Source organism: Hyperolius riggenbachi, chromosome 3 (assembly GCF_040937935.1).
Source record: "Hyperolius riggenbachi isolate aHypRig1 chromosome 3, aHypRig1.pri, whole genome shotgun sequence".
NCBI lineage: Eukaryota > Metazoa > Chordata > Amphibia > Anura > Hyperoliidae > Hyperolius > Hyperolius riggenbachi.
In genome coordinates this window covers 317921487-317944255 of record NC_090648.1, presented here as the reverse complement: position 1 = coordinate 317944255, position 22769 = coordinate 317921487, and the positions used below count along the sequence as shown (strand labels likewise).

Sequence of the window (22769 nt, the reverse complement as noted above, 5' to 3'; positions counted from 1 at the left end):
GACAGCACCTACCCACCCACCCATACTGGGGCATTATGCTAGCTATATGGGGCACTATACTAGCTATAATGGGGCACTATACTAGCTATACTGGGGGCACTATACTAGCTATACTGGGGGCACTATACTAGCTATACTGGGGGCACTATACTAGCTATACTGGGGGCACTATACTAGCTATACTGGGGGCACTATACTAGCTATACTGGGGGCACTATACTAGCTATACTGGGGGCACTATACTAGCGATACTGGGGGCACTATACTAGCTATACTGGGGGCACTATACTAGCTATACTGGGGGCACTATACTAGCTATAATGGGGCACTATACTAGCTATACTGGGGCACTATACTGGGGGCACTATACTAGCTATACTGGGGGCACTATACTAGCTATACTGGGGGCACTATACTAGCTATACTGGGGGCACTATACTAGCTATACTGGGGGCACTATACTAGCTATAATGGGGCACTATACTAGCTATAATGGGGCACTATACTAGCTATACTGGGGGCACTATACTAGCTATACTGGGGGCACTATACTAGCTATAATGGGGGCACTATACTAGCTATAATGGGGCACTATACTAGCTATAATGGGGCACTATACTAGCTATACTGGGGGCACTATACTAGCTATACTGGGGGCACTATACTAACTATACTGAGCACTATACTAGCTAAACTGGGGCACTTCACTAGCTATACTGAGCACTATACTAGCTATACTGAGCACTATACTAGCTATACTGAGCACTATACTAGCTATACTGGGGCATTTTACTAGCTATACTGAGTACTACCTACCTATACTGAGCACTATACTAGCTATACTGAGCACTATACTAGCTATACTGAGCACTATACTAGCTATACTGGGGCATTTTACTAGCTATACTGAGTACTACCTACCTATACTGAGCACTATACTAGCTAAACTGGGGCACTTCACTAGCTATAATGAGCACTATACTAGCTATACTGAGCACTATACTAGCTATACTGGGGCATTTTACTTGCTATACTGAGCACTACCTACCTATACTGGGCACTATACTAGCTATACTGGGACATACTGGGGGGATCACGCGGCCAGCGTTTCCTACCCCCGGCTTACATGAGGGTCAATCATTTTTTCCTGTTTTTTGGGGTAAAAGTGGGGGGGTCGGCTTACATGCGGGTCGGCTTGCTTGCGAGTATATACGGTATATGCATTTATTAATTAGCAGAATGCAAGCGTAAAAAAGAAAAATTTATTTAATAGTTTGGAGCTTCTAAACAGGAAACATCATTATTTGGGAGTACATCAGGGACTCAAACACCAACATTAAGATTGGCTATAGACCAATTAGTTTGCATAGTCAGGAGAACATGCAGATTGGATCACTTTTAATACAATATGCCCTTTCCTCCTCAGCCATGTTTAAGTTTCAAGAAAAAAATCAGTTGGAGCAGCTATCTGGCCTAGCAGATAATGTAGGGCAGAGTGGTGAAGAAGTAGTCTTGTACTGCATCTTGTTCTACAAAACTATGTAGCACCTGAACTGACAGGTTCCAGTCCGATTTCTGCTAGAACAATAAATATAACGGAATCTTAAGTACCTGATGGCACATCTACAGATATTCTCCAATTGGTACAGGGAATTAATAGAATATCAATTGGGGGTGGGATTGGGTGGTTATTTAGTCCTTTGTGGCCAGCTTAACAATTATGTACTCTATGTAGAAAGGCCAAGTGTAAAAGTCTGATTTACAATCCATGTATCACTTTTCAAATGACAAGTATTTCCTGTTAATAGGTGCAAGCTTTTTCTAGCTTAGTATCTGCTATTTATACATAACTAGTTTAGGCAAAGGTTACTTATGGAGCGTAAACTTGGTGTTATCGAACAGGACTTGTCAGTCCATCACACTGCTCTGCTTTAAACATGCTTGTGTAGGACAGCAGAGATTGGCCTTCAGGTTAAGGACCTCTGCACAAAGCCACAGCAGACACAAATCTCAGCTTTTATTGAAATGTAAACAATTTACTTTGTGCAAACATACCCTTGATGAACTTAATAAAGCATGCACATAATGTCTAACCAGATTGCTCATTTTTATTGTTCTCCATCCATTTCATATGCTTGAGCTTTTTCAAAAGAAAGTAACATTTTTACTGTTTATCATGTATAAGTAACTAACTGTAAAGAAATACTAAGCATCATGTGTATGTGTGATAACTCCCCTAGGAATATGTTACAGCTGTGTCTGTGTTTATACTCCTGTCACCATTTGAGATAGATGTTGGAATTACTGTGCGACATGCAAAGACTGACATATTCATTTTTATTGTATCGCTCCAGGAATCCGGGCAAATCATTCCTCTCATTGTGGAAAGCTGTATAAGGTTCATTAACCTATACGGTAAGGATTTTTCCTTATTATTGCTTGTATCCCGAGAAATGGAGAGGTTAACTTGTCCTTTAGTTATGTACATTTAATGAACTGGTTTTGTTTAGTCTTGCAGTTTTCAAGTACCTCTCCGCTCTGTTTTTTTCGTAGGACTTCAACACCAAGGGATATTTCGAGTCTCTGGTTCCCAGGTTGAAGTCAATGATATTAAAAATGCATTTGAGAGGGGTAAGATTTTCAATTCTGTCTTCAGTCTTAGCAAATGAAGAATGATTCTTTTACAAATCCTGTCATAAAAACAGTAAATTTTACAAAATATGATATTCCATTCTTCACATGTACATAAACTACTTCCATTGCTTTAACATCTCCTGTCATTCTGCACAGTACCTATGTTTAAAATAAGCCATTAAATAACTATTATTTTTCCTATTTAAACAGCAGATACTTTGATGTACATGTCAGACCTTGAAGGCAGACTTAGAGTCCCAGCTTTCCAAACTGTGTAATAGGGTGACATTATAGAGCTTTGCAGGTCCATCATTTCCGGTCACCACACCTGTGCCTACAGAAAATAGCTATTTTTGTTGCTAACCTGAATAAAAGTACCTTGTAAAATCCATCTATGCTGTATCTTGCAGCATTAGTCTTCTGATATTTCAAATAAAACAGGTATATAAAATATATACAACATTTAGTATAAAATAATATTTTAAATAAAAATGTTCCGTATGTTTTGCTTTCTTTTGCCTTAAAGCAGGGGACAGCACCCTTTTTTTGGCTGAATGAGCATTAAACGCCACATTTTAAAATGTAATTCCGTGGGAGCCATACAATATGTTTTAAACTGGGACAGTGCGCATGCGCAGCAGAGGGCTCACGTCCCTGTTGCCATGGAGATGTGTATACAGTTGATCCTCCGGGCAGCGGAAGCGCAGACACGTCTTCAGCTTCTCTTGGGTTTCAGCAACATCAGCAATTTCCCCGAGAGCCAGACAGGAAAAATACCGACTAACAGCTTGTACAATTAGCTAGCTGGCTTGGGGGTTGATTCACTTTGTAGGATGAGATCCCTGCATTGTCTGTCAAGTGACAGACAGCCTATTGGGCCAATCAAAGTACTGAGATCTCATCCTCCAAAGTCACTGGACCTGACAGGGTCCAGGGTGGGACAATTAGTGCGGTCGTTAGTTTGGGGAAAGGGGAGGGGCGTGAGTAAGTTAGTAGTGCATGCTACAGCAGTAGCGTGCCTACTTTGAAAATTGTACTTGCGCTGTCACATTAAGCTGCGCTGCTTGAGCAGTGTAGCTTAGTGACTCAACCCCTACTGAGTTGTCTGTGAGCCAGATGTAGCCATCAAAAGAGCCACATCTGGCTCCCAAACCAAAGGTTACCTACCCCTGCCTTAAAGGATACTTATTTACTACAAGGATTAAACCATGTTTTTTTCTTTGGAGTTCAAACAGTCAGATTGCACTGGCAGAGCTCCTGAAAACAAATTAAAGGCCGTAAAACCTCTGTGTGGATGTGCAAACATTACTGATTGTAGGATATTAATTAAAAGTTCAGTAGGTCATCATTTCTCTATATGGGAGGTGAATAAACAGCAGTGATGTAAATGTGATGTTAAATACGGCTCAGACTTCAAGCTGAGATTTTCAAACCATAAAACCAAAATAAGAATATTGGACTCCCGGAAAGTTGTGTTTAGGAATAGTTTTTCAGACACAATTACTTACCACACAAGTTTATTTCCACTTCATGTTTGCTTTAAGGGCATGTGCTGTGTTGCCTTTTGAGCATCTCAAAATGTTGCAAGGCCTTTACGGTTTATTGTAGAAAATGTACCATCTAGCCTAGCAGGTACAAAAGTATGCATGTCTTTACAGTAGCTGAATACTAATCAGTCATAAAGACTGATATTCCTTCTCAGACTCTCATGATAAATTATTGTCAATTGTATACTGCTCACTGGTGGCATTTTTGTTTTACCCAACTCTGTAATGATTGGCAAGCCATAGCAGGGCTGGATTGCTTAGAGGCCTGTAGACACAAGTGTTCTGGTGCCCTAAACTCCACCCCTGAACACAGGCCCCACCCCTAAGTAAAAATATTCTGAACTCTAATCCCTTCCTTATGTCATTTAACTGTCATTAGACTCTAACGCTCTAATCACTGTCTCATATCATCCTTAGTGACATGAGACAAGGTTTAGAGTGTAAGTTCCTGAGGTCAGTGGTATGAATCAGAGATTAGACTGTAAGCTCCTGAGGTCAGTAATCTGAGGAAGGGGGGCCGCCTCTCCCACATAAGGCGCCAGTAGGCACGTGCCTACAGTGCCTTATGGAAAATCCAGCCCTGGGCTACAGCCTTTATTTACCCACATCTGGGAACCTTTAAAGCTGTTGTCTTTTTACATGGATTGTGAAAGGCGTGTTTTTGACAGCATGACCTATGGATGTGTGCATTGGACCCAACACTCACTTTAACTTGTACTTCATTATAATTATAAATCTTGTATATTTCTAGTCCTGCCACTTCAAAATTAAATACGTACTTTTCCCAGGAATTTCAGCTGCTACCTATAACATTCTTTTAATTTCTGCGCTGGTCATTTTCGTAACAAGTAGCAATTTCTCCAGGAGTTTTTGTGTAACGAAGTTGAAAGCTTAATGAGTGTTACTGCCAGTCCTCCAAGTAGCCACGCTGCTGAAATGATTATGTTGCTATGAGAAGGCAGAGTCCCCCGGGTGCAGCATATTACTTGTGGTTTGCTAGGCTGCAGTTTTAAATCGAGACATGTCTATGTGGTCAGAATGGCTTCTAGTTACCTTCATGGAGGTCTTTCTTGTTTAGTCTCTGCTATATAATTTGCATGGCTTCTATACTATTGTTAATTTTATGTTTTCTATCTGGAGAGAGCCATTTCAGTCCTTGCTATTTATACCGTGAGATTGGCACAAACACATGTAATTTATGCATGAACTGTTGTAGCAGAACGCTGGGCTGGTTTTTTTTTCTCTGGCAATGTCATTTCCACTCTGTAATTTTGTAATTCTGTACATTTTTCTAGGTGAGGACCCTTTGACAGATGACCAAAATAATCACGACATCAACTCTGTGGCTGGTGTCCTGAAGCTGTATTTCCGTGGCTTAGAAAACCCGCTCTTTCCCAAGGAAAGATTTAACGATTTGATTTCCTGCATCCGTAAGTCAGCATTTCCTCCACCTATCCCCTCCTTTTGTGGCTTTGAAAAAATAAAACTAATCCTAATTTCCGTGATCACTTTAACATGCCCTCCACCCTTCTTCCCTCTTTTGCCATGCTCTATTCTGTCTTGTGTTTCCTGGAAGAGGAAAGGAGTAGTTGTAGATGTTGTCCCACATCTGCACCACTCTCTGAGAGTTTAGTCATACTTGCAGCTGGGACCGCTCCCTTTTTCAGCAAGATTATGTATAACTCTTTGTGTGGAACACAGCAGGAAAACATTCCTGCAGGCATAATCGAGGCTTTTATACACTTCAATAATTGTGTTTTCTTTCATGTAGAGGTCAGGTTCAGGCAGGCAGCATCAGCTATGAGGCTTTGCAAGCACAGACAGAGAGAACACACTCCTCTCTGATCTCTGAGAAATCGCTTATGACAAGCTGCCTAGGTTCGCTCTAAACCCAAGATCTTTTCAGCATGCTGATTGGTTAGATGTATATACAGGCATCTGTTATCAGTATATCAAAATAATTTGTTCCTCTAGGAAGTTTTATTACTTTGAATATATTGCATTTCACATTTTGCTAAGACTTTGTGCTTTGACACCATTTTACTTTTGAGTTTATGAGTAAAGGAAAGCTGTCACAGGAATTTATATGCTGCCATATTTATTCCCTTTTTAAAATTATTTTGATTGCAGTAGTTTCATGCCTCATTCTGTGTTAGCGATTTAGAAAGCATTAGAGGATCACAATGACAACCAGGAAAGAAGCCTTTCTTCAGAGAGAACATTAAATATTGCAGAATCTGTGTCATAATCGCGACAGGTTTCTAGCAAATTAAAACAATCATGACAGAAATGTGAAGGTTGCTATTGGTGACTGTGTTTCAAAGATGCTGTCACTTTGGTTTATTGGTTATAGTACTTGAGCCATTCATATGGAACATGTATACAGAACAGGAAAGTCAGAAGATATAAACTGCATACTTGTTCTAGGGGAGAGGTTTAGCAATTAATATAGAGCATAAATGTAAACTCCGGCCTGCTGGCCAAATCTGGCCCACAGTCATCAATTATGCCCTTCAAGTGTTTTACCCATTTGCATTGTGTTTGGCCTGCGCTATACCACCAGGGCAGCTATATCGGAGGTGAAGCCCTAGATCCTCTGGGAAGCAATATCGGTGAAGGACAAGGAAAGCACTAGACTCCAGGGAACTGTAAAGGGGATGGAGGAGGTCACTAGAAACCAGGAAACTATATAGGGGAGGGATGGAGCTACTAATCACCAGGGACTTGTATAGGGGAGGGGGACTAAGACACCTGGAAACAGTATAGAAGGAAGGGAGGAACACTAAACAGCAATGAACTGTATAGGGGGTGTGAGCAGGACCACTAGATTCCAGTGAACTATATAGCTGAGGGAGGAGGCATTAGAGACTATGGGACTGTAAAGGGGAGGTAGGAGGACACACACTAGACACCAGGGAACTGTATAGGAAAGAGAGGGGGGCATTAGATAACTGGGAACATTATAAGGGAAGGAGGTGGCCTCTAGACATTGAGGTTGGCCCACAACTTAGTCACAGATGTTCAATTTTGGCCCACTGTGTATTTGAGCTTGACACCGCTGATCTGCATTACAGCCAGGAAAGAACATTTTTTTTTTCATTAGGTTGATGGCAATTACAGCCTTTATATTTCTCCCATGACATGTTTAATTTTAATAAATATGTATCTTCTAAAATACAAACAGGAACATCTGGTATCTAGGTTGTAGCCTTGATGATGTAACTCTTCTGTAACTGTTTTCAAAAACTGCCTTATACGCTACTTGAGAGAATAGTGTTTAGTTACAATGTATTAAAATGTTACTAGCCTCCTCCTGAGGCATAATTGGAGTTACATACAGTACGATTTATAACAAATTGACTTTATAAATACTTGAATAGCAAGGGCAATCATGTTCCTATTAGTATACAGAAAGAACAGCATTATTGATAGAAAAGAGAACTCCATGTAGTTCATTCGGTTTGGGCATTTAATGAGAAAAACATTGTGGAAATTCATTTAAAAATGTTTGTCCTTCTCATGTTATCAGCTGCACAGGTTTAAACAGGACAACCATGTTATCTTTAAACACAATACAATATATGGTCTCTGCCAGGGATTAGCTGCCTATATTAATACTTTAAAATATACTACACACAAGAGAATACAATTAAAAATTACAATAGCTGATATAACTAATCTATGCTAAAGTGGAATATAATACAGTACTCGTAGAACCGCTTTATAGTAAACTGCAGGGACCTGGTCAAGTAGTTTGCAGAAGTTTACTACCGGTATATCATGATCAGTCAAACACTGTATATCCCTACAGGTGCAGGTTTACTATAACTAGATTCTATAAGCGTGTTTTATGCTGGATACACACCATGCGTTTCCGCGTTCGATGCGTCCGTCAATATGCATCGATTCGATTATTTCCGACATGTCCGATTCAAGCTTCGATGGATCGTTAGGTCGATTTGCCATACTTTACATGGCAATTGACTTTAAAATCATCAAAATGCGTTTGGAAATGCTCGGAAATAATCGAATCGATGCGTATCGACGGATGCATTTGACGCGGAAACTCATGGTGTGTATCCAGCAATAAAGAGCAGCTTTAGATTAAACATTCCTTGCATTGTTGTGTCCTATATCTGAATGGACACACATGATGTTGGACAACAGATCTTGCTCACCAGTATCATTTGAAATATCCTAGCAAGTGTATCAGGAGCTCTTTGCAAACATAATACATGCAAGGAGTGTAATTATCCACAATATCTCCCAAGATCTGCCCCATGCTGACCGCAGACACTACCAAACTACTCATTTATGCCCCTAGAATCTCCAGACTTGACCACTGCAACACAGTCCTGTCTGGTCTCCCTGTAAACCAAATTGCCCCCCTGCAGTCAACCATGAACACAGTAGCCAGAATCAATAACTCCTCACACCGTTCGCCTCTGCGGCCCACTCTGTAAATCTGTTTACTGGCTGCCCATTTGTATCAGAATCACCTTCAACAAACTGTGTTTGGCCTACAAATCCTGCCAACATACCCACATGACGTGCATCTCTGAACTTATCCATAGGTACACATCTGGCTTCACACTATAATCCTCCAATAACCTACGCCTGATTACTCCACGCATCTCCTATTGCCATGTGAGACTCCAGCACTTCTCTAGAGCAGCCGCTGCTCTCAGGAACTCCCTGCCACTCCCCATAAGGCTTGCCCCATTTTTCATCACCTTCAAGCAAGCCCTCAAAACACACCTGCTCCTGCTGGCCCACCTTCCCTCATCCGTGCCCTAACCCCCTGCTGCTGTGTAACTATGCATTGTCCCCCACCTAGTGCATCCTTGCCCCCCAGATTGTAAGCTTTTGGGCACTGGGCAGGGTCCTAACCCAGTGTTTCTCAACATTTTATCGGTATGTACCCCTTTTAAAGCCCTGTACTCACCAAGTACCCCCTAGCATATTAAACATTATCACAAGTACCCCTTGAAAATATATGTTTTATTGTAGTACACTATAATTGGTTCTAAACTATTTTCAAGCATTTACTATTGCTTTTAATTAGATAAAACACTAATTTGGTGTTGTTTAAATAAGATTTATCATTTTCTGAAACTCTAAATTTGTTATGCTTGGCTAAGTATATCAAGCCCGAGTACCCCCTGGAACCAACAGATGTACCCCCTGGGATACGCGTACCACACATTGAGAAACTAGGCTCTAACCTATCATTTGTGGTTTCCACTTATACCAATGAGTTACCTAGACAAATTGATCACCACTCCATTGACTCCATGAACCTAGCCTCGCACCTAAAAGATGATGTGTGATTGTTTATTCGTGTATTTTTGTGCTCTGTTTTGTTGTCTGTAACCTTATTTATTGTCTAGTGTTATGTAGTAAATTGGCACTTTTATAAATTAAATATCCAGTTGTGAGGCACAATATAGCTTTGCTGTGCACTCTCACACCAGTCTGAATGCACAGAGTAATCTGATTGTTACTACACTGCATACTGAAGGTCGCCCCTGAATAACTGGGTTGACTAAACGCACTTCACTATTGCATGGAAATCCTCAGGAAGTGCTTGTCTAAGTTTAGCACACATAGCTCACCAACAAATACAAACAAAAGGGCACAAGTCCAAGGTGCTGTACTCAGATGACAAGAAAGAGCTGTTGTGGACCTGCATCAGTCTGGAGAAGGACTTAAGAATGTCAGTTTAACCCTTGTGAATGCCTTATCCAGTTTGCTGGGGTAATAAGATTCTGTGTGCTCTGATCACATTTACTTAGGAATGTTTGGTCATTTATCGGGCAGCAGTGTGTGGTTACTCATGGAATGTCAGTATACTCCGGGCAGAACGCATTTCTGTAATGATGATACCTCCTCTGAAGTCACAGAAAAGAGACACGAAAGTATAGGATTACTCTTAATATTGAAATTCTGCTCTCACTGAAAATTGCTACGTGTCAGTGCCCCACCAGGCATTTGATGTTATTAAAAAGTATCTTCCTATTTCAGTTTGCAGTGAACTAATTCCAAGTCTGAGTGAAGCTGAAATGACACTTCTTTACACACAGAGGACAGATTATCAGCTTGTAGAGAGGAAACCGGCAGATCAATTGTTTTTTATATGTTACTCAACATGAATTCAGGCTTGCCAATAATCTCTGCAATCTACAAATATAAACTGAAAAGACTGCCTTTTTCTCAGCAATGGCGGAGTGTCCCCATGAAAGGAAAATGGTGGTTATTGTTTTAACAGTCTTATTAAAGCACTAACAAGAAAGAATTGGAGAGATATTTTACATAAAGCAGCATTTCCCAGTCATCCTCTCTGCAGCGTCCGAGTACATCTGACCTATTACAAATGTTTGGATGGACTATGCAGCTACCCTCTCTACATAAATTCAGCACATTTCTTCTCTCACATGTACGCTAGATGCCACAAACGCTTCACCATACTTTTCTGTGGGATCTGCCTTCGTAATTGATATCAGTGTGCTGATTTTGCCATAATACATCTCTTGAGAGAACCCCTGAACCCTGCAGTGCCCCCAGCCCTAGCTATACACATCATATTTAAAAAACTAACTTCAAGAGCCAGTCAAGAGAGGGCAATTGTATTTCATAAATTATGCAGCTGTACTAGTCAGTGTTGCTTTTTTGTTGGCTGCACACACTGTGTCTCCTAGTAGATGAATCTGATAAGAATGGGGCAAGTGATCGTCTTCCACATGTGGCAACACACAGGGGAGAAAGCAATTTTAAATGTTCATTAGTCTTAGAATGATCAGTATTTAATATTTTACAATCCACAATTAACATCACATTTTTAGATTTGGATGAGACAGTTACCAATGGTACTACCAGGAGCTAGTCTCGGGCAACAAAAATTCTAGAATACCCTTCCCTTTCTCCCAGTAGGCTATATATCAGCTCCAAACCTCCTGTCAAGCGGTTTTGGAATACTCAATCTCCTCATAGAAGATCCTCAAAGTGTACCTTTTAATGGCAGTAACATAGTGCAGCTGCCAGAATGCACAAGTGAATAGGCAGGCATCTTTGTATAGGCCTTTGCCAGGGAGGGCTTTAGTTTTCATAATCTGCCAATTTCCACATGCAGACGTGTGGGAAAAGAACATGACAGCTTGCTGCATTATTTTGGCGATCACATCCATTTTAATGATTGCATGCTAACCGAATGTGTAAATTGGCATAAAAAAAATTGCATAAAACTGTGAAAATCTGCATACCAAGATACTCATGTAAAATCAATATCCTAGTGGAAATAGCGTTTCAACGAGGGGCTTTATCAAATTCTGTCAGTGAGAGATTTCAACTGGCAGAATATTAAAAACCTCTGACCTCTGTAAGTAACAGCTACAAAGGAAAAGGTAATTTACAGTGCATTTTACTCCAGTACAAATGTGCATCTTGTATGTATGTGTATAGCTGTATTTTACAATTGTGGTACTCAAAGTTGCTTATTGTATTCTAATCTGTATAAACTTTTGTTTACCAGATATTGGGAAAACTTTCCATACAGCGTAGGTTCTCATCATGCCCTGGGGTTTACCAGTACTTGAGCTTGTCACAAGCAGTCAATTCTAGTGAGTCAGTAGTCAGGCACTAAATAAATGATTAATCCTGTATAAACAAAGCCGACTAAAATGTTTCAGTTAATTAAAATCACAAGGAACTGTTAGACAATTATTTATACACAATTCAGGAGTACTCCCCACAAATGCATGAAGAGGTACTTGAGATGATTATATGTAAAATTGGGGGTACTTCACAAAACAGCCGCTCATAAAGGAAGACATGCTGTAATAATGTAGAGAAACACTGTTCTGCAGCGCATGCATTTTGCCAAGGACATGTAACACAGTTTCAGGAAAGCTGAAAAAATGAGGTCTTCAGGTTTGAAATGTAACCATGTCTTTATGCATTGTCCCCACCAATAATATCTGGGGAATCTTACAATAGGTTTCTACATGGAGATAAAATCATTCTGACAGTTGCAGAAAGTGAACTCTCTGAGCATGTATAGACTAACAAATAAGCCCAGCATTGCAGAATATTGCCATGTGTCCCTTGTCAGTGGCTAAATAACTAAAACCCCCTATTTTCTTTTTTTTTAAGATTCTTAAAAAAACCCCTATTTTCTAACAGCTGGTATATTTACAGAACACATTGTGATACAGTTCCTCCAAGTTCACATGACTTCCCAAATTGTCTTTTGACTCATTTTTCCTACTTTGTCTGCTTTCTGTTGCTGTAGTGATGTTTCTATTAAGAGTATACATATTCTTATTCTCAGTGCAATCTTGCTGCTCTTATCTTTTGTACAGCATTCTTTTTCTGTTTTAGACTCCATCTTGTATTTGGGTGAGAACTGCTAAAACTAATTAATAGAAATAAAACCAGAAATCGAGATTTCCTAGACAAATGAAACTAAACTGTGTTGATGTGAAGGGTCCCTACCACAGCAGATTAAAAAAAACAAATAAATGGACCCCTGTTCTGCTCTTCTGAAGTGTTTGGCAGACTAGAGTCTGACCACAAAAGCACTTTAGGAAATTATTGTAGAATCTCTGTCAAGTGAGTTTGCGCTAGAATCTGGCCCTTGTCCAGCACAAAGCAAGCTGCTGCTGTCCCCGCAAAAGTGTTTGTGGTCAGTTTGGTGACTTTTTATCTGCATTCAACATTCTGTACTGCAAGTGTCGGAAAAGACTTGAAAATGGGTGAAAAGAGGAACACCAGTAAAGGGTCACGTAAATAGTACACACCATTACAGTTAGCCGTGGGAGGGGGGGGGGGGGGGGCTGCCAACAGGGGCGTTTTAGTGTTAGGCACCACCAAGGGGATCAGTTAGTGTTAGACCTCAAGGGGAGGGTTCTGTGTGAAAATAGGGTTAGGACATAGTAAAATAGGATAATAAAATTATTTTTTTTTCTACTTGCATCGCTATAATATGTATGCCCTGTAAAGCCACATACACACTTTAGATTTTCCTCAGCTGAAACAATCATTCCAGATCCTTCCATCTAAAATCGAGTGTACAAGTGTCCCCAGTTGATGCTGGCCTCCCTGTAGTGATTTAACTGGTCAGAGTGCGGTATCCTGACTACATTGCTTCCTGGGGATGCTTAAAAGCATATGCCTGCAGCAAGATGCCTCTCACATGTCCATCTCCTCTCCTCCACATAGAGCAGAACAATAGTAACAGATACCAGAACCTGGGATATTTTGTAACAGAATCCCCCACTTGATGGTATACAGAGGGCTTTCAAATTGTTACTTTTCAAAATCATTTTTTTTAGAGGCAGAATCTTCACGTCTCACAAAAAGTAACATTTAAGTACCGTATATACTCGCATACAAGCCGAATTTTTGACCCCCAAAATGGGGGTCAAAAGTTGGGGGGTCGGCTTGTATGCGAGTCTTCCCTGGTGGTCTAGTGGTGGGTGGGTGGGTGGTCCGCGCCCCGCTCCCCCCTCCCCGCTCCCCCCGCGGCTGCCGCTGCTAATACCTGTTTAGGCAGCGGCCGCTACCTAATCCGCGTTCCTCTTCTTAAGTGTCTTCTCAGAGTATCACAGCAGCGCGCCCGGCGCTGCTGCTGTGACGATGCAGGGGGCAGGAAAGAGCGGTTCCCTTGGCAACGGCGATACAGATCGCCGCTATAGGGAGCCGCGCTCTTTCCTGCACTCTACATCGTCACAGCAGCAGCGCCGGGCGCGCTGCTGTGATACTCTGAGAAGAAACTTAAGAAGAGGAACGCGGATTAGGAAGCGGCCGCTTCCTAAACAGGTAATAGCAGCAGCGGGGGGCGGGGGGGCGGAGCACTACCTACCTATGCTGGGCACTAAACTGGGCACTATACTGGCTAAACTGGGCACTATACTGGCTAAACTGGGCACTATACTAGCTAAACTGGGCACTATACTAGCTAAACTGGGCACTAAACTGGGCACTATACTAGCTAAACTGGGCACTATACTGGCTAAACTGGGCACTTTACTAGCTAAACTGGGCACTATACTGGCTAAACTGGGCACTATACTGGCTAAACTGGGCACTATACTAGCTAAACTGGGCACTATACTAGCTAAACTGGGCACTATACTGGCTAAACTGGGCACTATACTAGCTAAACTGGGCACTATACTGGCTAAACTGGGCACTTTACTAGCTAAACTGGGCACTTTACTGGCTAAACTGGGCACTTTACTAGCTAAACTGGGCACTATACTAGCTAAACTGGGCACTATACTGGCTAAACTGGGCACTATACTGGCTAAACTGGGCACTATACTAGCTAAACTGGGCACTATACTGGCTAAACTTGGCACTATACTAACTAAACTGGGCACTTTACTAGCCATACTGGGGCACTATACTAGCTAAACTGGGCACTATACTAGCTAAACTGAGGCACTACCTACCCATACTGGGCGCTATACTGGCTATACTGGGCACTATACTGGCAATACTGGGCACTTTACTAGCTATACTGGACACTACCTACCTATACTGGGCACTATACTAGCTATACTGGGACACACTGGGGGGCTGCACCAATCCAGCATTTCCTACCCCCGGCTTATATGGGGGTCAATCATTTTTCCCTGTTTTTTTCAGGGAAAAGTTGGGGGGTCGGCTTATATGCGGGTCGGCTTATATGCGAGTATATACGGTACTCTGTTTACTAAGCTATTAAATGGTTTATATAGATCTGTGTTTGGAGATGGGCTAACACGTTTGAACTTAGCATGCTGATACTTGCATGTCTGCAAGGCTAAATTTTCCCATCCATGCACTTCCACATCAGCACAACGTGTATTTCTGCTCACTATATACTCAGACGCAAAGATGAAGGCTCACCGACGTGCAAGTTCCAGCCTGTTCCTGACTTGTATAAATCATTACATGAAGTCAGGAATATCAGGTAAAAAATACTACACCAAAATTAGAAGAGCAACATTACTTCCCAAGAGACTGGGATCCCCATTTTTCTGGGTTGTAGACTACACCTGCCATATTAAGGATTAGTTATTGTAATGAAATGTTTAAGTTCATCTAGTGAATTTGATTCCTTCATCCAGTTTACATGTTTAATTTTGTTACTGCAGTCGATCATATGGTCTTTATAAGCGTTAAATTCATTGTAGAACAGAAGGGAAATGTAATTTTTACTATTAATCTTCTCACAGGAGTGGAGAATCTCTATGAGAGGGCCGCCCATTTACGGAAAATCCTTCTTACATTGCCCAGAACTGTGCTCATAGTTATGAGATACCTCTTTGCATTCCTTAACCAGTAAGTAGCATTTTGTTACTGGGGAAAAAACTGCCATGTTTTGTGATTGCAGAATAAAATGTAGCAGCCAGATGCATGTTATAACGTCACAGAGGAACTCTTGTGAATACCACTTCCGTTTTCTGAAGTCTGTTTGTCTAAGCCTTGTGCAGCCTGTAGGCCACAACCCCAAGTGATGGTCCTAAGGGCCCTTTTCCACTAGCAATCGCTAGCGTTCACGCTGAACGCTAGTGATTGCTGAATCGCAAAACCGGCGATTCCCCGACGTTTTGCGGCCGCGATTTTGCTATGCTATGCACTGCATAGCAAAATCGTGGCAATTATCGCTCCGCCGCGCGTTCGCGTTCCCGACAAAAACGAATCGCGGTAGTGGAAATGACCTACCGCGATTCCCATGTTAAAAAGCAAACCGTAGCGATTGTAAAATCGCTAGCGATTCAGCCAGCGCTGGTGGAAAAGGGCCCTAAGTGTGTCCTATTAGTTTCTTCATCTGGCTGTTGTTGTGCCTTAAAGCAGTGTTCCCCAAACCTGTCCTCAAGGCCCACCAACAGTGCATGTTTTGTGGAAATCCACAGAGGTAGTTAATCAGCTTTGCTGAGACACTAATTGCCCCACCTGTGAATGGTTGTGGTTTTATGCAAAACATGCACTGTTGGTGGGCCTTGAGGACAGGGTTGGGGAGCTCTGCCTTAAAGGGAAACTGAAGAGGAGGTATATGGAGGCTGCCATATTTTTCTGTTTAGACAAAACCAGTTACCTGGCATCCTTCTGACCATTCTGGCATCAGTAGTGTCTAAATCACATGTCGTGTAGCGAAACTTGTTTTATTCTTGTAAAAAAAAAAAAACTCTATGGGCCTGTTCAGACTATGCGCGTTCCTGGACGTTTTCAGGGAACGTGTCTGGGTACCAAAAACGCATAGGAACGGCTCCTAATGCTTTTGAATGGGCTAGTTCACATGTATGCGTATGAGACGCATACGTTTCTCATCCGCATTGCTGCACGCAGTTCTGTGCGATACGCATAGAAACGGACGCAATGAAAGTCTATGGACGCGTATCAAAAACGCGTACTATTGCGTTTTTAGCGTCCGGTTTCCTCTGCTGTTCCCATAATTTTTTTTTTTCCCCTGGGTCACGTGTGTGTGCAAAACGCAATAGAATACGCATTAGAACGCAAGAAAAACGCATGCGTTTTCACCTTGCGGTTCTTTGATTTTAAACACATTCTTCATACGCAGATAGTCTGAACAGGCCCTTAGAGGAAGCGGATCAGTAGGACAGTCAGGCAATTTGCATTGTTCAAGATTAAATAAATGTTAGCCTCCATATCCCTCTCACTTCAGATTTTCTTTAAGCCAATTCACTAACATTTGGAGATTACAACCTAAAAACACGGAATGCCTCTGTATTGTTAAAGGACCATTGTCGTAAAAAAATGTTAAAATGTAAAATACATGTAAACCTATACAAATAAGAAGTATATTTCTTCCAGAGTGAAATGAGCCATAAATTACTCTTCTCCTATGTTGCTGTCACAGTAGTTAGTAGAAATCTGACAGTACTTACAGGTTTTTGACTAGTCAATCTCTTCATGGGGTATTCTCAGTATTTCATTTATTGTTTACAAAAGCACTCCCTGGAAAGAATCTATACAAAGATGCAGGCCGCCCCCTGTTTGCACACTATTTTGGCAGTTGGACTGAGCAACTGCAGTTCAGTGTTTTGAAATTGCTTTTGAAAATAAAGATCCAAGACTTGTCACTTCTGTCAGATTTCTACTACCTACTATAAGTGACAGCAACCTAGGAGAAAAGTAATTTAGAGCACATTTTATTCTGGGGAAAAAAATGTACTTTTTTTTTATATGTATGTTAATGCATTTTAAAATTTTCAATGTTTTGCTTTGGCTGAGCCTGTTCAATTCCAAATACACCATAAGCCCTAATCTCTTAGTTTTGTGTATTTTCCTGTTTCAGTGTCATCTGTGCAAAGCAATAAATTGTGTTTACCCTCTTCTTCCTATAGCCTCTCTCAGTATAGCGATGAAAATATGATGGATCCATATAATTTGGCCATCTGTTTTGGCCCCACGTTGATGCCCGTTCCAGACATTCAAGACCAGGTGTCGTGTCAGGCGCATGTGAATGAAATTATTAAAACCATCATCATGCATCATGAGAATATTTTCCCGGATGCTAAAGAGCTGGAGGGTCCAGTTTATGAGAAATGCATGGCTGGTGATGACTACTGGTAGGTCACCAAATAACACAATAATATCTGCTCTATAGCCGTGTGTCATCTTTTATCTGCCTGAAGTGAGATGGAAAGTCTTAAGCCTCATCTACACGGGTAGATGAGGCTCCGATCCAGCGGCTCGATTAGCCGCCGGATCGCCTCTTCCGCGTCCCCCGGATTCGATTCCCCCGCCGGCGCCGCTTATCTTCCGCTCGATTCCCTGCCATTGTCCTCTTGCGGGGAGCGAGCAGGGAATCGGCGGTGGGGAGATCGTCCTGTCGGATCTTATCAATCGAGCCGCATCTACGCGTGTTGGCTCGATTGATAAGGAACATCGCCGCCGCATCTACGCGTGTAGATGCGGCTTTATAGCGCAGTGTAATAGCGCCAGTTACTAAGGAGGAGCTTAAAGAGTAACTGTTGGGCATAAAATAAAAAATCAATTCTTTATTTTTACCTGGTAAACCAGTAATAAGGATGCTACCCAGGCAATCCAAAAGTTAAAAATCACCCTTATTTTTCATCTCCATAAAACATATTTCCCCGTATTTCCCTAGCTTTTATTTGGTACATCTGCCACACAAAGGAAGTTGCAGGGCATGCTGAGTTTTCTTTTCTTCTTTACTTTCCCCTCAGACTTAAGGCAGATCCGAGATGAAAAACTAACTATAACAAGTAATTTGTCTATATATCTTATCTAAAGTTTAGATAGTTTACACAGCAAATCTAGCTGCAAACAGCTCCAATAGATTATGATGATTTATTCCTGTGATACAATGAGAGCGGCCATGTTCTGTTGGTCATTATTATACAGGTAATCTGTATCTGCACCCCTCAGCCTGTGGGAAATTCACTCCCCTCTGCCCCTGAAATATCTGGCTAGTAACCACCTCCTCCTCCTGCCCAGACTGAGCTCCCATAAGCCCTTGCTACATGGGTCTGAGTGTTTTGTAGAAGCTGTGGGTGAGGCTTGTTTAGTTTATATGGAATTAGAGTATTTAAAAAAACAAAAAAAATATTTGGCTTGAGGAATGCTGTATAAACTATGTGTAAGGAACACAATTATGCAATGAATAAAAGTTCACCTCGGATCCACTTTAATGCTGACTGATTGGCTGAAGCCTCTTTCCCTCCTGTTTCCCCCTCCCACCCCTCTGTTTCTCTCTGATTGGCCAATATTTCTGAATGCACTTTCTATTGCAGAGCTGGGTGGGAGTGTCTGAAGACTGGGAGGGGGCTGCCAATGATACACAGACAGAGTAAGGCCTGGAACCCATGCAAAACGCAATCGCTAATCGCAATAGCTAGCGTTTTGTATGAGCAGTTTGTAAGTGATTTCATGAGCATTTTAGGGAGCGTTTTTAAAAAGTGTATCAATTTGCCAGCGGTTGTGTATCGATTAGCGTTTTAAAGTCTGATTGGTCCTTTCAATTAATTTTAATTTTGTTAGTGTGCAGTAACTTTAAAACGCTAGCAAAATCGCTCCTTGCAGGTTTTGATGAGCGATTACGCCAGCGTTTATATACTTTACATTGAAGCGCTAACGCTCAAAAAATGCTGCATGTTCTGCGTTTGCGATTTCAGGAAGCACAATCGCTCCAGTGGAAGTTGCCCCATCCATTAACATTAGCTGAGCGTTTTGGCAAAACGCTAGCGTTTTGAATCGCTCCAGAAATGCTCACAAAACCATTCTTGTGGGTTCCAGCCCTAAGGGCCCTTTTCCACTAGCGCGTTTGCGCTAGCTGAATCGCAAAACCGCAAACCGCTAGCGATTTTACAATCGCTACGGTTTGCTTTTTAACATAGGAATCGCGGTAGGTCATTTCCACTACCGCGATTCGTTTTTTACTTGATCGTGATCGCGCCGCGGAGCGACTTTTGCCGCGATTTTGCTATGCAGTGCATAGCATAGCAAAATCGCGGCCGCAAACGTCGGGAAAACGGCGGAATTGCGATTCAGCAATCGCTAGCGTTCAGCGCGAACGCTAGCGACTGCTAGTGGAAAAGGGCCCTATGGGAGGAAATTATGTCAGGATTGGCTTCAAGATAGACATAGACAAAATGGAAAATCATAAGGATGTTTTTTTTGTTAGCTTTTTTTACTGTAGAGAAATCACTAAAACCAAAATGTGGACAGTGCAATACATATGTAAGTAGAGCAAGTACCGTATTTTTCGGACTATAAAACGCTCCTGACCATAAGCCACACCTAGGTTTAGAGGACAAAAACCAGGGGGAAAAAATTATCTACTAAACCTGGTGCATCCATGGTAAAGGGGCATCTTGTGGGTTATGCCCACTTTGTACCTCATGTTCCCTTTTACCTTTTTTGTCCCCCTTGTGTCCTCCTGTGCCCCCCATGTGTTCACCTCTGTCCTCCTTGTGTCCTTCTCTATGCCCCTTTGTGTCTCTGTGTCCTCCGTTTGTGCCCTTGTGTCCTCCTCTGCCTGGGCACAGCAGAGGCAGTCTCCAACATTACAGTGGGTTGGAGGTTCGTATTAGCAGGCGTTCACAAGTCAGGAACTCCCTGCAATTGGACTATAAGACGCAGAGACTTTTTTCCCCCCACTTTTGGTGGAGAAAAAGCGAGTCTTATAGTCCAAAAAATACAGTATTTATCTACTTTATATATGTGTTTTTTTCTAAGATAGTATGGCTGACAGCTCCTCTTTAAAAGCTGTTTTTAAACCCACCATTTATTCCAAATATGTGTAAATCTGTATTTTATATAGTGTTCCTGTTTCTTTCTGTACCTATTTGTCCCCACCCCTCCTTTTATTCTAGCACTTTTTATTTATACTCCTAAATGGAAAGGACCAGTATAGGTCACTACAGCAGATGCATTCTTAGCAGTGATATAATTGATTTACAGTAATAAGAACATGAGTATTATGGCTTGTGCACATTCTGTACGTGGGCTTTCTTGTATATGACCCCTCCCCTTTTTTTCATACAGTATAACTGTAAATGGAACTGCTTAAAGGAATCCTAAAGTAATTGAAAAAAAGCCAGTTTAACTTACCTGAGGCTTCTGTCGGCCCCTGCAGCTCCCTGTGCCTGCGCTGTCACTGTGCGATCCTCAGGTCCCCTGCAGCACCCTACCTTCGGTTTGGGCGACTCAGCGAGTCGATGACCACTGTTCCTGCGTGGTCCTGGGCGAGCGCATCCTCAATCACATTTCTGGAAGCACCCTGCATATGCGCACGACTGGCCTTGAATGGCCAATTACCGCAGGGGATAATAATAAAACGGAGATGACAGCGAGGGAGCCCACGCACCTCATGGGGCTGGAGGAAGCCCCAGGTAAGTATAAATATCCCCATAAGAGACGTCTCAGGTACACTATAAAATTTAGCCCAGAGAAGGGCTTTTATTAATGTTCTCTCTCTCTCCACCTCCCAATAGCCTTTTAACATAAGAATAAATGTTTTAAAATGTCTGTAAATCCTTAATCATAGCATTTATAATAGCACAATCACATGACAGTAACTCCAACCAGAGGGGGGTAGAGTGACTACTCAGCCACACACAGCTCCTGCATACTAACTGGGAAGGGGAGAGGTGTTAAGCCACGCCTCTCCTACCACAACGGTACTGCTCCTTCAGTAGGAGGACTACAAGCAGCTGCAATCACAAGTCTGCATTGGAAATGCTAAAACTGAGGTATTTACAGATACTTTAAAACACTCTCCTATTATTATTTAATGGGGAGGAAGATGGGATCTTTATTAAAAATTTAGAATTGAGAGAGGCTTTAATACATGAGATGCAGTTTACTAGATTTCTCAAATTAATAGAACCATTTAGTATGTCATTAAAAATACTGATATATTTTATTGTGGTTTAGGAGCTGCGTTCGTGCTTTTAGTTACAGTTGACTTGCCATGGCAGCTGATTTATAGATTGCTATGTAATGTATTTCATATGTCTATTTTTGTCCTTGTGTTTCCAGCGACAGCCCATACAGTGAGCATGGAACCTTAGATGAAGTGGATCACGATGGGGGCACAGAAACCCACACAAGCGAAGACGGTATGCTTTTATCTTGTTGCCTCCAATCAGTCTAGCTAATTTTGAGCCACAAACAATATAAACCCACTGAGTGAAAGTTTGTGCTCAGAGTATAACGGTTTGCAGTACTAATTGGCCCATGTCTCGACCTGCAGGCTAGCAGTGACCATGCATTCCAGGGACCTGAGCATTAGGGGTACATTGTGATGTGATTAGCACTACCTTGCTTTCACCATGCAATGAATTGTAGACCTATACGGTATGCCCTCATTGCATCATTCATGAACATGTCTGAATGGAACTTGTGCATTTATATTAATTTGTGCACTGACAACATTGGACACAGAAAGAATGATGTGCTATGGATAAGGGAGAGAAGGGTCACATGCTACCAATGTGTGATCTGTAAATGGGGGAAAGGTTTGGCATGCTTTCAGCATGTGCTCTGCATGGTGAAGAGAGGTGGAGAGTGTTGGTATTTGTCCAGTGTTTGCTTGAGTGTGTGCTGTGCAGAGCCGGCCTTTGGGGGGGGCAAGTGGGGCAATCGCCCCAGGCCCCGCACCTGAAGAGGGCCCCGCACCTTCTGCTGGGCCTGTGCAGCCAGCCTGACCCAATCCGCAGCAGCTCTGCTTCGGACTGCCGTTTCAGGCAGCCAGCCCGACCCAATCCGCAGCAGCTCTGCTTCGGACTGCCGTTTCAGGCAGTTGGAGATGTAAGGAGGCAGTGGGAGGTGATACGCTGCAGGCTGCTGACAGTCAGTGACATCCTCTATGGCTGCAGCCTGTCGCTCCGAGTCCTCCCCCTCCTCTCTCTCTTCTGTATGCAGTCCGGACTGTATTCTGCAGCCAGCCACACCCCCTGCCTCTCCAGGCTTTGTCAGACACAGAGGCTCTGCCAGGAGATTCAAGAGCCAGAGCTGCTATCAGTGGTAAATATCGGAAGAGGCAAGTAATAAACAAGAATAGATAACAGTGGGATAGCTGCAATAAAGATACATCCACTAATTGGGGGGGGG

General features: G+C 42.2%; 1 protein-coding gene across 7 annotated transcripts in view; it reads left to right on the top strand.

Moving 5' to 3' along the window:
• Positions 1-22769, top strand: part of SRGAP1 (SLIT-ROBO Rho GTPase activating protein 1) — a 220951-nt gene that overhangs the window by 175679 nt on the left and 22503 nt on the right. For 5 of the 7 annotated variants that reach the window (XM_068276769.1, XM_068276772.1, XM_068276768.1 and 2 more), the window contains 6 exons: positions 2355-2415; positions 2554-2631; positions 5477-5611; positions 15401-15506; positions 17534-17758; positions 21696-21775. In XM_068276769.1, the coding sequence (XP_068132870.1) occupies positions 2355-2415; positions 2554-2631; positions 5477-5611; positions 15401-15506; positions 17534-17758; positions 21696-21775 (685 nt within the window). Of the gene's footprint in view, positions 1-2354; positions 2416-2553; positions 2632-5476; positions 5612-15400; positions 15507-17533; positions 17759-21695; positions 21776-22769 lie in introns of those variants that run through there. The other 2 variants (XM_068276774.1, XM_068276775.1) reach the window with 1 other exon arrangement.